General features: G+C 62.2%; 1 protein-coding gene across 1 annotated transcript; it reads left to right on the top strand.

Moving 5' to 3' along the window:
• Positions 51-7,953, top strand: SPATA20 (spermatogenesis associated 20). The gene is made up of 16 exons (XM_021414899.1): positions 51-131; positions 995-1,123; positions 1,257-1,321; positions 1,759-1,913; positions 2,022-2,165; positions 2,382-2,583; positions 2,656-2,786; positions 2,864-2,968; positions 3,251-3,325; positions 3,441-3,653; positions 3,760-3,952; positions 4,446-4,614; positions 4,880-5,088; positions 5,164-5,363; positions 5,453-5,533; positions 7,658-7,953. The coding sequence occupies exons 1-16, from the start codon at positions 100-102 to the stop codon at positions 7,826-7,828; spliced, it is 2,274 nt and encodes a 757-aa protein (XP_021270574.1). The 5' UTR covers positions 51-99; the 3' UTR covers positions 7,829-7,953.

Genomic DNA, 14,907 nt, shown 5'->3' with positions numbered 1-14,907 from the left:
TCCCGGGGCGTTCCCTCCTCCCCGCGCGGGGCGGGCTCGGCTCGGGGGCGGTGCAGTGCGGGGCCCGGGCCCGCCCCGTCCGCCCCTCCCCCCGCCGCCATGTTCGCGGCGCCGCTGCGCTGGGCCCGCAGGTACCGGGGGTGTGGGGGGGGTGGGGGCTGCTCCGGGAGCGGCCGGGCCGGGGCCGAGCCCTGCGGCACAGTGTGCCCTGCTCCCTGCAGCGCCCTGCGCGCTCCCCGGTGCTCCCTGCGCCTCGGAGCCCCTTCTGCGTGCCCGAGTCCTGCCCGTACCCCGTGCGTTGCCCTAAATGCTCCCTGCCCCTTCCGCGTCGCCCCGAATCCTCCCCGTGCCCTCTCCGTATCCCCTGCGTTCTCTTGAACCCTCCCTGGATCTCTGCATCCCTTCTGCGTGCCCCTAAATAAACGTTCCCTGTGCCTCCTGTCCTCCCTACGTTCCCCTGCGTCGTCCCTGTGCTCTGCATGCCTCCTTCGTGCCCCTGAATCCTCTCTGGATCTCCGCACCCTTTCTGCATGCCCTGGAATCCTGCCTGTACCCTGTGAACTTCCCTGCGTTCCCCCCAATCCCCCTCTACCCTCTGCATGCCCCTAAGTCCTCCCTGGGATCCCCTAGATCTGCTTGTACCCCCCCTGCTTTCCTCCCCCTGCATCTTCCCCTTGCACCCGCTTTGCATCTCTCCCTTGCATGACTCTGCGTCCCCACCGCGTGCCCTTCCTGCACCCCCTCGCTGCTGCCCCCCCATATCCGTGCACCCCTCCCTGTGCCCCCAGCACCAGGAGGGTCCTGGTTCCCCTCCCCGCCCCCCCGGGGTGCAGCAGTGTGGGGCCAGAGCCCAGGAGGGGCGTCACTGATCCACTGTGGGCTGTGGTTGTGCAGCGTGCCGGGGACGCGTCACCCCACATGGGGCTCTCCCAGTGGGTAACAAAGTGAATTAATGAGTTAACGAGCCAACTAATGAGCACATCCCATGTGGCAGGCCGGTGTTCCTAGCAGGCTGCATGGCCATGGCCACGGCCGGGAGGAGCAGCCCGCCCCGCCGCGCCAACCGGCTGCTCTACGAGAAGTCCCCGTACCTGCAGCAGCACGCCCACAACCCCGTGGACTGGTGAGAGCGCGCTGTGCTTCCTCCTCGTCCTCCCCTGGCGAGGCTGGCACCGGGAGGCTGCTGCCCTCTGCGCAGCTCTGGAGTGGGCCCTGATGGCGGCCGTGCCCCACGGGCTGCTCCTCGTCCTCTGCAGGTACCCATGGGGTCAGGAAGCCTTTGATAAAGCGAGGCAGGAGAACAAGCTGATCTTCCTGTCAGGTAACCAGCAGCGAGGTGTGCATAACGTCCCCATGTGTCAGTGGGTAAATGAGCTGCGGGGTGAGCTGCGGGTGAGGCTGCCCAGTGCTAATTCCTTCCCACTGGGAGCTGCCCTGCGCTGTAACGGCTCTGCTGGAAGGTGGGCTCCGGAGCCCTGGTCCTGGGAGAGCTGAGGAGTGCGGAGCAGCGGCAGCAGCTCATTGTATGGCAACAGAGCTGTGCCAGGGGAGGGCCGGGGGGGGGCTGGGGAGAGGCTGTGCCCCAGAGGGCGGTGGGCACGGCCCTGGAGGCCAGAGCTGAGGGAGCGCTGGGACCCCGCGCTCAGGCGGGGGGGTGGGGGGTGCTGTGTGGGGCCGTGATTTTCCATGTGCGCCCATCCCAGGTTGGGCTGCTCCACGGCTCTGTGGCCTCACCCCACGTGCTGCGCTTGCTTTCAGTCGGGTACTCCACCTGCCACTGGTGCCATGTGATGGAGGAGGAGTCCTTCAAGAACCAGGAGATCGGCGAGATCATGAACAAGAACTTTGTGTGCATAAAGGTGGATCGTGAGGAGCGGCCGGACGTGGACAAAGTGTACATGACCTTCGTGCAGGTGGGAGAGGCGGCAGGGCTGGGGCACGCTCTGCCCTTCTCTCTCGAGATTCATTTTCGTGTTCTTGAGGAATCCCCCCACGAGATCCTTGTGCCCCGTGTCCCCCAGGCCACCAGCGGCGGAGGGGGATGGCCGATGAGCGTCTGGCTGACGCCGGACCTCAAACCCTTTGTTGGGGGCACGTATTTCCCCCCTGAGGACAGCGCTCATCACGTGGGCTTCCGGACCGTGCTGCTCCGCATCGCAGAGCAGGTACAGAGAGGGAGGCTGGGGGCAGCGCTCAGGCGTGGGGCAGTGTGGGGCTGCACGGGTGGGGAGGGAGTCATGGGAAGGAGCAGCTCAAGGAGGGGATGGGGATGGGGATGTGCTGCTCAGGGGGAGGGCACTGAGAAGCGGAGGAAAAGGTTGGGGTGGGAGGCAGAAAGAAAGGCAAGTAGAGGAAGCACTGATCTTCTCACGGCCTCTCAGTGGAGGCAGAACCAAGAGGCCCTGCTGCAGAGCAGCCAAAGGATCCTGGAAGCGCTGCACTCCCTGTCCCGGGTCGGCACGCAGGACCAGCAGGCAGCCCCGCCGGCCCAGGAGGTGCTGGCCACCTGCTTCCAGCAGCTCTCCGGCTCCTACGATGAGGAGTATGGCGGCTTCTCACAGTGCCCCAAGTTCCCCACCCCAGGTCAGTGTGGTCCCTGTGGCTGAGCCCTGCCGGGGCGCGGGGCTCACCCTGCAGCCTGTCCCTGTCTTTCAGTGAATCTGAATTTCCTCTTCACCTACTGGGCCCTGCACAGAACAACCCCAGAAGGGGCCCGTGCGCTGCAGATGTCTCTGCACACCCTCAAGATGATGGCGCACGGGGGCATTCATGACCACATTGGTCAGGTAGGAGAAGAGCCCGGGGTTAAACCGCAGCAGTGCGCGGGCGGAGCGCGGTGGTGACATCTGTGCGCTCCTCACAGGGCTTCCACCGCTACTCCACCGACCGGCACTGGCACGTCCCACACTTTGAGAAGATGCTGTATGACCAGGGCCAGCTGGCGGCTGTGTACAGCAGAGCCTTCCAGGTGCGGCCATGGGCTCCCGCGGGGCTCGGGCTGCCCATCGGTGGGTGCAGAGCACTCACCTATTCCCCATCCGTGGTGCTCCTCATCAGGCAGGAGTGCTGTGCAGGTCCATGGTATTAGCCCTTGAGACTCTAAGTCTGCCTCGTGTTTAAAATCCTTGCACGCTCACAGCACTTCTCCCCCATTTTAGCTCTTTACATGTCCCATTTCTTCTTGCTGTGTCTCTTTCCCCCCTGCCCGTTGTAACGCAGCAGAGTGACCTCTGCCTCGTCTCTCCCGCAGATCTCTGGTGACGAGTTCTTTGCCGACATTGCTGCTGACATCCTGCAGTACGTCTCGCGGGACCTGGGCAGCCAGGTTTGTTCCCCGAGCTGGGCCAGGCAGGGGAGTCACTTCCTTACCCTGTGTGGGATGCAGCGCTGTGCTGCGGGGCTGTGCCCATGGCCGGGCGTCCCTGCTGCTTTTTCCCCAGGCTGGAGGCTTTTACAGCGCGGAGGACGCGGATTCCTTCCCGACGGCCGCCTCCAGCGAGAAGCGGGAGGGAGCTTTCTGCGTGTGGGCGGCCGAGGAGCTCCGGGCTCTGCTCCCCGACCCGGTGGAGGGGGCTGCAGAGGGGACAACCCTGGGAGATGTCTTCATGCACCACTACGGGGTGAAGGAGGACGGCAACGTGAGCCCCAGGAAGGTGAGTGATTGCGCAGACCTCACTGGGAGCGTTGCTGCACCCAAGGCACGTGGGTCCAAGCCGTGCGGGGCCAGGTGGTGTTCCTAGAGCGGAGCTCTCCTTGCAGGACCCCCATAAGGAGCTGCAGGGCAAGAACGTCCTCATTGTCCGCTCCTCCCCAGAGCTGACGGCCGCGCGCTTCGGGCTGGAGCCGGGGCAGCTCGGTGCCGTGCTGCAGGAGGGTCGGCGCAGGCTGCAGGCAGCACGGGCACAGCGCCCGCGGCCCCACCTGGACACCAAGATGCTGGCCTCGTGGAATGGTGAGCGGGGCCACAGCTCCGTGTGGGGCTGCTGCTGGTTTGGGTGATAGCTGTGTTGGGGTTTTTTTGGTTTTTCTTTTTGCCAGCAGGGAGCAGCAAAACTCTTCCCCTGGTGCAGCCTGCTTGGCAGGGCTGGGAGGGATGGAGCTGAGGTGTTGGGACCTGGGGGGGCTGAGCTCTGTGCCCACCCCGTATCAGCAGGGTGAGCACGAGGTGCTGTCCCCATCCCTGTGGGATGTGCCTGGAGCCTGAGCTGGAGGTACAGCACAGAGGCAAGCCCCGCAGCTTCTACCCACAGGCAAAGGCTGAGATCTTGCTGCGCTTTCAGTGCTCTGCCTTTCCCTTGGGTGATAGTGAGGGACTTGCTCAGTGGCTGGAAGTGAGTGGAGGAGATGGTGGCCTGCAGTTAGAATGTCAGAGAGAATGAGCTTCATGTGAAGCATCCTGGGGAGGAAAACGTGTGACACGCAGCCGTTCCCTTGTGCCCACGCAGGACTGATGATCTCGGGCTTTGCCCAGACTGGGGCGGTGCTGGCCAAGCAGGAGTACGTGAGCCGGGCAGCGCAGGCGGCTGGCTTCCTGCGCAGACACCTCTTCGAGCCGGGCAGCGGCAGGCTGCTGCGGAGCTGCTATGGCGGCGAGGCCGATGTGGTGGAGCAGAGGTGAGTTTTGGTGCAGGAAGCGTCACCCAGCCCAAATCCTTTCCGTTTCTTGTCTTTGGAGCTGGTAGGAGCCTTCCTGTTCTGCTGCAGACCCGCGCTAACCCATACGATGCCTTGGCACAGCCACTGCTGAGCTCGGGCTGAGCAGGGGGGGCAGCCAAGCACGGTGGTGTCTCCTTGGTCACAGACAGCAGTGCTGAGGGTTTCCCCCAGCCCGTCCTGCTGGGCTGCAGACCCTGATGTTCATCCCTGCCTCCCATTGCAGTGCCGTGCCCATTCACGGGTTCCTGGAGGATTACGTCTTCGTCATCCAGGGTCTCTTTGACCTCTACGAAGCTTCCCTGGACCAGAGCTGGCTGGAGTGGGCGCTGCAGCTCCAGCACACACAGGACAAGCTCTTCTGGGACCCCAAGGGCTTTGCATACTTTTCCAGTGAGGCTGGTGACCCCTCACTGTTGCTGCGCCTGAAGGACGGTGCGTGGGGACCCTGGGCAGGGCAGGGCGGTGCTGGCGGTGGGCTGACTGCATGCAACACTGTGTGCCCCACAGACCAGGATGGAGCAGAGCCTGCTGCCAACTCCGTCACCGTCACAAACCTGCTCCGAGCAGCCTCATACTCCGGCCACACAGAGTGGGTAGAAAAGGCTGGGCAGATCCTGGCTGCCTTCTCCGAGAGGCTGCAGAAGATCCCGCTGGCCCTGCCGGAGATGGCCCGGGCCGCTGCCGTGTTCCATCACACCCTCAAACAGGTAGGGGCTGGCGTGCCCTCCTCCTTTCTGCATGCAGGCGTTGGGACACGGAACCTCAGCCCCTGCTCACCTGTGCTGTCTCTGGACAGGTGGTGATCTGCGGAGACCCCCAAGGAGAAGACACCAAAGAGATGCTCCGCTGCGTGCACTCCACCTTCATCCCGAACAAGGTAGAGCAGCCAGGCTGTCCCTGTCCTTGCCTTGCAGCTGGAGCCATGCTCCCCCTGGCTGCTGTGATCCCAGTGTCCCCAGCGCGGCTGTAGCATCCCCTGGCCAAGGCACCAGTGTCCCTCTGTAACACAACTGGGGTGAGCTGGGACAGGCTGTACTGCAGTTCCCTTGCCTGTCCCTGTGTCAGCTGCCCACAGAGGCCGTGTTCTGTGAGTGCCTGGTGGCAGTCAGTGATTGGTGTCAGAGGGACAGGAGCCCGCTCCATGGGGATGCAGTGCTCGGTCCTCCCCGCACTGTCCCTGTAGTGCCTCACTCCCTGTGCTGCATCCGAGCCCCCTCTGCTCTGGCTTGATTCCTCTTGCTCCCTTGGAAGGATTACAGCGAGTGACCCAGTTTGCAGGCTTGGAAAGCACCATGCTGCTGTGAGCTCCCCTCTGCCTTCCCAGCTGCCCCAGTGTGCTCTGGGCGGGGGGCATGGCTGATGGCTCCAGGAGCACAGCAGTGTCCTTGTTTGGGAGGCTGGGCACAGGCAGGAGATGTGCTGTGGGATGGGGAGCTGGGACAAGGTGGGCACCTAGTGGGATGGGCTTTGCAGGAGATAGGAGTTTCCTTCTTGCTTGGGAACCTGGGGGAAGTTCCCTGCTGGATGCGGTCCCATAGGGCACGTCTCTGCTTCCCCACGTGCGCATGCTACGGGAGCTGTAGGACCTGAGTTCACCTCCAGCCCCCTCAGCCGTGCGTGCTCTCGCAGCACGTGGTGCCTGAGCCTGTCTCCAGCGGCTGGGATGTCACGGCCCCGCACCCATCGTGCTGACAGCTGCTGCTCCCCGCTGTCACCGCAGCCGGGCCGGGAGGTCTGCACTGCTCAGTGTCAGCAGGGCGCGATGGAGGGTGACAGCGAGACAGCGCCGCGGAGCCGGGCTTCCCCAGGCCGTCGTGCTGCGACTCGCGCGGTGCCATGCTCATACCACGGCCAGTCCATGTTCTAGCCATGGGCTGCAGCCGTCCACCGTGCAGATCTGTGCGCGGGGAGATGGGGCCTGGGTCTGGCACCAAGGTTGGTGTGGGCTGTGTCCGGTGCCTCCTGCACCCGCCCCTCCTGGCTGCGCAGGGCACAAGGTGCAGCCCCTCCATTTCCCATCCCCATCCTTCCGGCTGCTCCCTCCCTCCCTTCCTCCCACCCCGGCAGCAGCCCCGGGTGCTGCAGCCCTGAGTCACAGCCCCGGGGACGCGGCTGCTCTGGGAATCGGGGCTGGAGGAGACGTCAGCATCGCCCCCGCTCCCCGGTGCTGGCAGGGCGCTGGGGGCCAGCCCGGGCTGCGGGAATGCAATTAATTAGGTCGCTCCAGTAATTAATTCCTTACAAACCTCACATTGAAATGCTCGCTGTAATGAGAAGCCAACGATAAAGCAGCATTGAGGGCGCCGGCAGATTGAGACAGGCGCTGGCGGACGGAGGAGCCCTGTGCCGGGATGCGGTGCCGGCAGCGGTGCTGCTGTGCTGGGGGCAGGCTCCTTCCCCTGTGCCACTTCCAGGGCCATCAGTGTGACCAGGTGCCACCCAGCCCAGCACTGGCATCTCCCTGGCTGTGTTTGCCCTGGGGCCGGCGGGCCGGATCGTGCTCCTGGTTGAGATCTCGGCCCTGTTAATGGTCTTTAGGGTAATTATGGAGGATCCCATTATCTCAGCTGCAGCGTGCGAGCTCCCCGGCTCGCCTTTATCCTGGCCCTGCAAGAGGACCTTAGGGAGCTTGTGAGAAAAATGAATAATGAATTTCAGATTGGACATGAATTGGTAATTAATCACTCCTGGAATTAATTCCAGACAAAGGCAGCGAGGGAGGAGGGCAGGGGGAGCGGGCTGAGGGCCAAGCAGGGGCCGAGCAAGGTGGGGTGCGTGTGCTCCCAGCCTTCCCCTGTCAGCCCGCGAGGCCTGAGGCTAGAACAAATGTTTTCCTTTCCAAAGAAGCTCATTATCCCGGCAGCCCCGTCCTTATCCTCCTGGTGCTGCTGAGAGCCCCCGGCCCATTGCTGTGCTGTGCTCTGGGGAGCTGCGGGAGCAGGGCTGCCGCTGCGAGGGGCGATGCCGTGCTCCCCCAGCCCTCCCCTTCCCTCCTCTGCAGGTGCTGATGCTCGCAGACGGAGACCGTGCCGGATTCCTCTACCGCCAGCTGCCGTTCCTGTCTTCCCTGGAGAGGAAGGAGGGCAAAGCCACCGCCTATGTCTGCAGCAACTTCGCCTGCTCCCTGCCCGTCACCTCGCCCCGTGCGCTGCGGGAGCTGCTCTGCGCCTGAGCCCCAGTGCCCTGCCAGGAGGTGGGGGGGGGCTGGGCTGCACGGCCCCGCTGGTGCCCCCCCTGCACCTGTGCCCGCCTCGTCCTGCAGAGGGAAAAGAAAACAGATATGAGTCCCAGCGTTAACGTGGCAGTCGGATGCAAAAACTGTTTATGGTTCCTATAGCAACCCGGGGCAACTGCTGAGTGCACCTGGGTGAGCTCGGGGTGAAGAGCTTCTGGAGGTGTTAGCACAGATGGCCGCGGTGTTTTTCCATGGCGGGGCGTTCTGTAACGCCCATGGGTTGGCACGGGGGCATGCAGAACCTGCCCATCCCACAGCTGGGGACAGGCTGCACGAGACCAAACCTGAGCACTTCCAACAAGATTTCGCTTTGCCAGGGACGGAGGCGCGGTGCGGCCTGCGCAGGGAGCTCCCGAAGGCTCCTTCTCCCCTTGTGAGGCCGCGTCCCACCCGCCCGGCCCAGTGCCCGATGCTCATTGCCCACCCTGGGGCTGCCTGCCGCCGTCACAGTGCGGTGCTGCCGGGGCCGTGGGGCGGTGGCAGATGGCAGCGGTGGTCTCGGGGCGTTCCAAGGAGCAGTGCCAGGGCGTGGGTACCCGGCCAGGAGAAATGCCTTTGAAGTCAAAGAGGAATTTTGCACCTCATCTTGTGAATACTTTCTGCGCTTGTGGAGGAGGAGAGTTGTTTTTTTTTTTTTTTTTTTTTCCCTTTTGTTTTAAAAGCTGAAGCGTTTCTGGAAGCCCAGCTGCAAACCCCTGCCTTTGGCGGGTGGCTGCATGCCGCCTTCTGCTTTCTTTGCTTTTCAAGTTGCCGTTGTTTTTTATCTGGACACCTTTGCTGCGGGGGTTGACGTGACTCCCGAACTGATGCTCCCTATCCCCACAGTGCTCGGAGCAGGTCGGTGCTGCGTCCACCCCACGCCGGCGCTTTGGGGACCTGGGGGTGGCCATGCCCGTGGTGACGGTCATCCCCAGAGGGCACGGGCCTGGGCTGCCCCTGGCATCCCGTGCCCTGGGCAGTGGGCACCTGTCCCTGTGCCCTGCTGCGTGTTGGCGCATCTCCCTGTGCAGCTGCCGGGCAGAGCCGTGCTGTGGAGGGGCTGTCAGGACCAATTGGGCTGAGCAGCCAAAAAAAAAAAAAAAAAGAGGAAAAGTTCTCTGTGACAAATAAACGCAGCTGTGGCACTTGTGGCGCTGCATTTGGTGTGGGGACAGACACGGGGACTCACCCTGGGGCTGCACCGGGCCCGTGTCGCTGCATGGCACAGCGCTGCATGCCCCTCGCTCCACGGCAGCGATGCAGCCCAGCGCGTCCCCTCGGGGTGCCTACAAATGCAGCACTTCGGTGCCCCGCGGTGTGCATTCCCACCCCCCCCCCCCCCCCCCCCCCCTGCACCCCTGAGGCTGCAGCTCTGTTTTAATGAGGCTTTCCCTCTAATTAACATTCCCTGGCTTTGCCGGCGCGGTGCCGTCCGCTTTTATCCCGGTATTGATGTGACATCAATGCAGAGGGGCTGCAGAGGCTGTTTGCCATCTGGAACGGCGTGGCTGCAGGAGGGGGCAGCAGGGCCCCCCCCGTTCTGGGGCTCCCCGCAGGTGCCGTCGGCTCCCGCCCCCCCGAGGGGGGGATGCTCAGCGGTGTTCCCGCACTGCTTGCTCCCTGCGGGGGTGGGTAATTAGGCGGCACCTGAGCAGACAACGGCCGGAGCCTGAGCTGGCAATCAGCATCAGCGTGAGCTGGGTGTAGAAGGGAAGGTGTGGGGGCTGCAGGGGTGTTGGTGTGGAGCAGGTTTGCTCTTTGCCCATTCCAAGATATCCCGGGTTTCATCGCCCCGTGCAGCGCTCAGTGGCCCTGAGCAAGCGCCGTGGCTGCGGAGCGGTGCTTTTGCTGCTGGTGCAGGGGGACGGGCACTCAGAGCAGGATTAGGCAATGGTACGCGGCCATGACACGGCTATTAATCCTCCTCTAATATGGTTTTGCTATTTACTGACCATGGTAACTATTGCATTAAATCTAAATTAAATGTGTGTTTTGGAGGCTTTACAGAAGCCGGGGGAGGATGTTTGCAGAGGGCAGCGTCTGTGCTGGGGAGGAGGGCTCTGCCTCCATGGTGCCGGGATGGGCTGGGGGCTCTGGGATGCACAAAGGGAGGGCAGCGGGAGCCGGGAGCTGCGGGGTGGGCTCTGGCCGTGGGAGCTGTTCACGGCTGCGAGGTCCCCACGTCTCCTCCCTGTCCCCACCACCTGCAAATCTGGGACAGGCAGAGCCAGGCTCGCCGCAATTATCTGCGGATTAAGGCAGCTAATTTAGTTTGAGTTACAGAGAGCAGATGGGGTCGATAGTTGGGGTGAAGCACGGGCGGGAGGAATCGATAGGTTCTCATGGAGCAGACGGGGCTGCGCATCCCGTCGGGCGGCTCTGGGGCCGGGGCAGCGGGAGAGCTGGAGATGCGGAGCTGTGCGGTGCCGGCGGGGCTCGGCCCCCAGCCCCCTGCTCCCCTCTGGCACGGCGTTGCAGCAGAAGGGTCCTTTTTCACGGCTGACAGCCCATCCATATTTATAGCAGCACATTAAAAACGTCCACCGCATCCCAGATTAGCCACGGGGCCCTGGATGGCGCCGGGGCGCTGCTTACGGTGGCAGTGATGTCACTGGGGGTGGCGGGGTGCGGGAGCCGTTGCTCCCAGGAGCTGAGCAGCGCCCAGGTGCAGGGGGGGCTCGTGGCCCCGCGGTGCCCCCCCACCCCCCCGGGTACATGTGTGGGTGTGCAGGGCTGCGGGCCGGCACCTCGCTGTGCTGCGCGTCACACGTGAGCTGCTGCCCATCCCTGGGAGGAAAACGGGCAAGAAAAAGCATCAGTGTTTTGGTGAACAAATGGAAATCAAAGGTGGAAAGAAGGGGACAAAGCTATTTCCAGGCTCCTATGGGGTGGCGGGGACGGCAGAACAAAACCTCGTTTAGAAAGAGTAGAACAATAGTGCAGAGCTGGGCAGCATCCTGCTCCCACGGGCAGCGCTGCCGGGAGCGGGACGGCGCGAAGGCACGGCAGCACGAGGGAGAGGCGCTAGGAGCGGGATTAGGGGACTGCAACTTAGATTTAATTTAAATTCCTCGGGCTTCCTTTAATTTTCTCCTGTGCTGCTGTTTTCTTCACTAAGCGGCACGTCGTTCTTCTGTCGGCAAAACCAGGCCACTGCTGCGTGCGAGCTGGCGCTGGGGAGGGACAGGGGCCGGGAGCAGCACCCGGAGCTGGGCTGCGAGCACACACCCGTCCGCACCGGGAGCTGTCCGTCCGTCCGTCCGTCCGTCCGGCTGTCCTGCTGCCTGTCTGTTTCTTCCCCCAGGGCTGTGCACGTTGAACTTCAGACTTCTCCCCTTCATCTGTTGCCATTTATCTATGATTTAGGATGGTTTTTAGTTACATCGTAACTGAGTTTCATGTGTCGCAGTGTGCCTCAAACAGAAAATAATAAATATTTAACAACCTCCGCTGGAAATGAAGATTCACATTCGCCTCGTTCTGGTTGCCAGCGCATGAATGCTCGGCATCGTGCTCCGCGGGTATTAACTCCATTCAGATTTATCTCTGGTTACGCAATATAACATTAATGACAGATAGAAGCCGCATCTGAACGGAGTGAAATAAATCAGCCCCCCCCAGCACCGCCGATGCCGCGCGGTGCCACGAGCCCCCGAGCCGCTCGGGGTGAGCTCCGCCCGCTGCCCGCGCTCCCGTGCGCGCCGCCGAAGATGCAAAGCGCCGGTTCAGCTCCGTGCTGCGAGGGCAGCGTCCCTCTGACAGCTCCGCCGGGACGTTTTCAGCGGCAGGAGCCCGGAATCCATCCCAGTGTATCTTTAAAAGGGAAAACGTCAGGTTTGTCTGTAGCACGACGACGAACCGCCGATGAGCGGCGGCATCAGCGCCCGGCTCGCGCTGGGGCAGGACCGAGGCGCCGCGCCTACGTGGAACGGGAACATCTGCTCCCTGCTGGAAGGAGGAGGAAGGTCTCCTCATCAGCGTTAAATTTCAATGAGCCCTCACTTAAATCCCTCATTTGCAGCCTCTGCGGCGCTCGGGCTCGGCGGAGGCTCGGCACGAAGTCTGGGGGGGGTTGAGCGGCACCGTTCCATCCTGGGGGGCTCCCCAGCGCATCGCTGCACCGCCGCGGCCCCGCGAGCGGCAGAAAGCCCGGGGTCCCAGCGCGTCGGGTCGAGCTTCCCGGCCCCCGGGCCGCCTCCGGCCGCACCTGCGGGAGGGCAGAGCCCCAGGTCCCCGCCGCTTGTCGCTTGGTGAACGCAGCCCCGGCGGTGCCCAGCGAGGGCGGTGCCATGGTGCCCGGAGCCGCTCAGCCGCCCGCTCCCCCCCGGCACCGCGAGCTGCTGCTGCGTGCTCCACATTATTCTTAATTATATTTTACTTTAAAGGGTCATTAATTACAAAGATTTCCCAGCGGAGATTTTAAAAAGAAAGAGGGAAAAAAAAAAAGGGAAAAAAAAAAATCTTTTCCACATCAAGGGTTGTTGCTGGGATGTGGATTCTGATGGAGAGGGGCTTAGGGAAGAGAACCTGCGGCGCAGGCAGGGTCCCCGTGTGAGTGCCACCGTCCTTGGTGGCACCAGAGGGGACTGACCCGGGTGCTCGGCTGCTGCAGAAGAAGGGCACACCTGTGTTCATTTCATATTCTTTCATTTTAAAACCATGTGAGTCATTTGCTCCCCAACCAGTGGGGGAAACTGTTATGGGTGCAGCATCCCCAGACCTGGGAGCAGGGCAGGACCTCATCCCCTCTGCCCTGCACAGCACAGCAGGATGGTGGGGGACATAACGAGGTTGACCTGTACGACCCCACCCCAAGCCATCACCTGTTCCCCATCAGCACTGCCCAGGTGATGCCACTCAGGAATGCAGCTCTGCTCCCACTGCTGTCCCACTGTGCTGCTCAGCATGGGGTGAAGCTGTTCTCTGGCAGTGCAGGTAGGAGCTTGGGGTGATGCTTCTCCTGGGGGTGGGGGGGGGCTTTTGTTGCTGTTTTGTTTGGGATGTGGAGGTGGAAGTGCCACTGAGTGCTTCTGGCTGCTGTGTGCTGTTGGGGGTGGAGAGTTGGACCCTGCTTTCCCGGAGCTGCTTGGGAGGGCAGCAGGGTGGCTTGCGCCGTTTGCGTGGATCCTCTTTCACATGCTGAGTGAGGGCTTTGCACCCCAGAGCTGAGATCTGGGCCCTGCAGCCCCCCCACTGCAGCAGTGTCATGTTATCTCCCAGCTCAACTCTGCTCCCCTCCTCTCCGGGGTCACTCTGACCAGTTTCGGTGCCTTACTGTGTTTGGAGGATCTGGAAGCACTTCCAGCCCTGCTGGGGCCGATGCTCATGGGCATCCCAGCACTGCGCCGTGCCGGGGGCTGGCCGACGAGTGTCTCATTTCCCTCTTGTCTATTCCTGTCAGACGAGATTTGAAGATTCAATTACAGTGGGAGCGCTGATAGAAGTGTTGCTGGCGTGCTGCTCGCTCCTAGCACACGTGCTGCATGGGAACCAGATGAAAGCAGAGAGCGATGCGAGAGCGTGGGGAGGGGGGGCTGTGGGAAATGAGGGCCAACAGATCCGGGGAGGAAAAACCAAGGGATGCAGATCTGGGGAGGCTTGGGGCAGGTTTTGGGGTGGCGTGGGGGTGTGCTCTGGCCCCAAAGCCCCCGCTGTGTCCCACAGGGGCACCCATTTGGGACTGCAGCACTGGAGCTGTGTGCACACGGCCGGCAGGGATTGTTTGCCCCAAATCCAGCCCTGTAGCAGGGTCTGCAGGGCAGCACTGAGATATGGGGACGGGGCTGGTGACTGCAGCATGTGGGGCTCAGCGTGGCGCGGTGCTGTGGGGTGCGGGGCCAGCCCTCTGCGCAGCCCACGTGCACATCAGATGGGGCTGTCTCAGGCAGGCAGCGGCAGCAGAAGGCTGCATTTCAGTTGGGATTTTTTTTTTCCCAATTCTGAAGGCTGCCTCTTCCTTGAAAGCTGTGTTTTGCACCAGCACTTCAGAGAAAAGTGGGGGAAAATCTGAGCCGTCTGTGCGCTGCTGGCTGGAGCGCTGCAGCTGCTGCTGTGCGTGGGGGCTGCAGGTGGGGCATGGGGACAGACCTCAAGCAGAGCTGCGGTAAATGCTGCAGATATTGCATAGGGCCAACATCCAGCACAACACTGGTGTGAGTGTCTCTGGGTGAAGAGTTGGTGAAGCAGCAGAAAAAACCCTCTGAGCACCCCTCCCCTCTTTTTCCAATGGACCCATTCACGTTTTGGTGCCTCTGTGCCATGTTTGGGTTTTGGGGCTGAGGGCCTGGGTGTGGGGCTGCTCTCAAAGGGGGACGAAGCCCCCAGTCCCGTGCAGGAGCCTGTCTCTGTGGGGCTAGCATCCTCTTGCTCCTTATGAGGAGGGATCTAGCCACTAAAGTACATTCTACCCAACGAAGCCTTTAACGAATGATTCCCTTCCCTCTAAAGTTATAGCAGGTGCTAAGGAAAATGTGACTTTTAAGAGATAAGGGAGGGAGGAAGCCAGGGATGCTGCTGTTCCCATAGATCAGGCTGTGACCTGCTGCTCCATGCCGTTCCTGCAGCACGCAGCCCCCTCATGCTGGGGGTTTGGCCATGCCCACGCTCAGCACCCGGCGACTCCGTGGTGCAGACACAGCACTTCCCAGCACCCGGCCCTGCTCGGGCACGGATTGATGGTGTAGCAAAATGCGGAGGTGCAACCATTGATCACGCAGGAAAATGCAGCTCATCAGCCCGAACTAATTGCTCCCCAGCTGGAATTATTAATTCTGCTCCGTGCATCAATGGGATGGCGATGGTCGCGCACAGTCCCGCTGCGCAGCGGTGCTGCTCTGCGCCATAGTATATTTTCCCTCCAACTACTTGCCTAGCTCCTCTTTTAATAAAGATCAGGAGAGATAATAAAAATATTCATTAAAAAGAAAAAAAAAAGTCAGAGCCCCTCCTATGGCCTCCTATGGCCTCCTATGGCCTCCTATGGCCTCCTATGGCCTCCTATGGCCTCCTATGGCCTCCTATGGCCTCCTATGGCCTCC

The sequence above is a fragment of the Numida meleagris genome, chromosome 17 (assembly GCF_002078875.1).
Source record: "Numida meleagris isolate 19003 breed g44 Domestic line chromosome 17, NumMel1.0, whole genome shotgun sequence".
Lineage (NCBI taxonomy): Eukaryota > Metazoa > Chordata > Aves > Galliformes > Numididae > Numida > Numida meleagris.
This window is presented reverse-complemented; position numbering and strand designations above follow the sequence as displayed.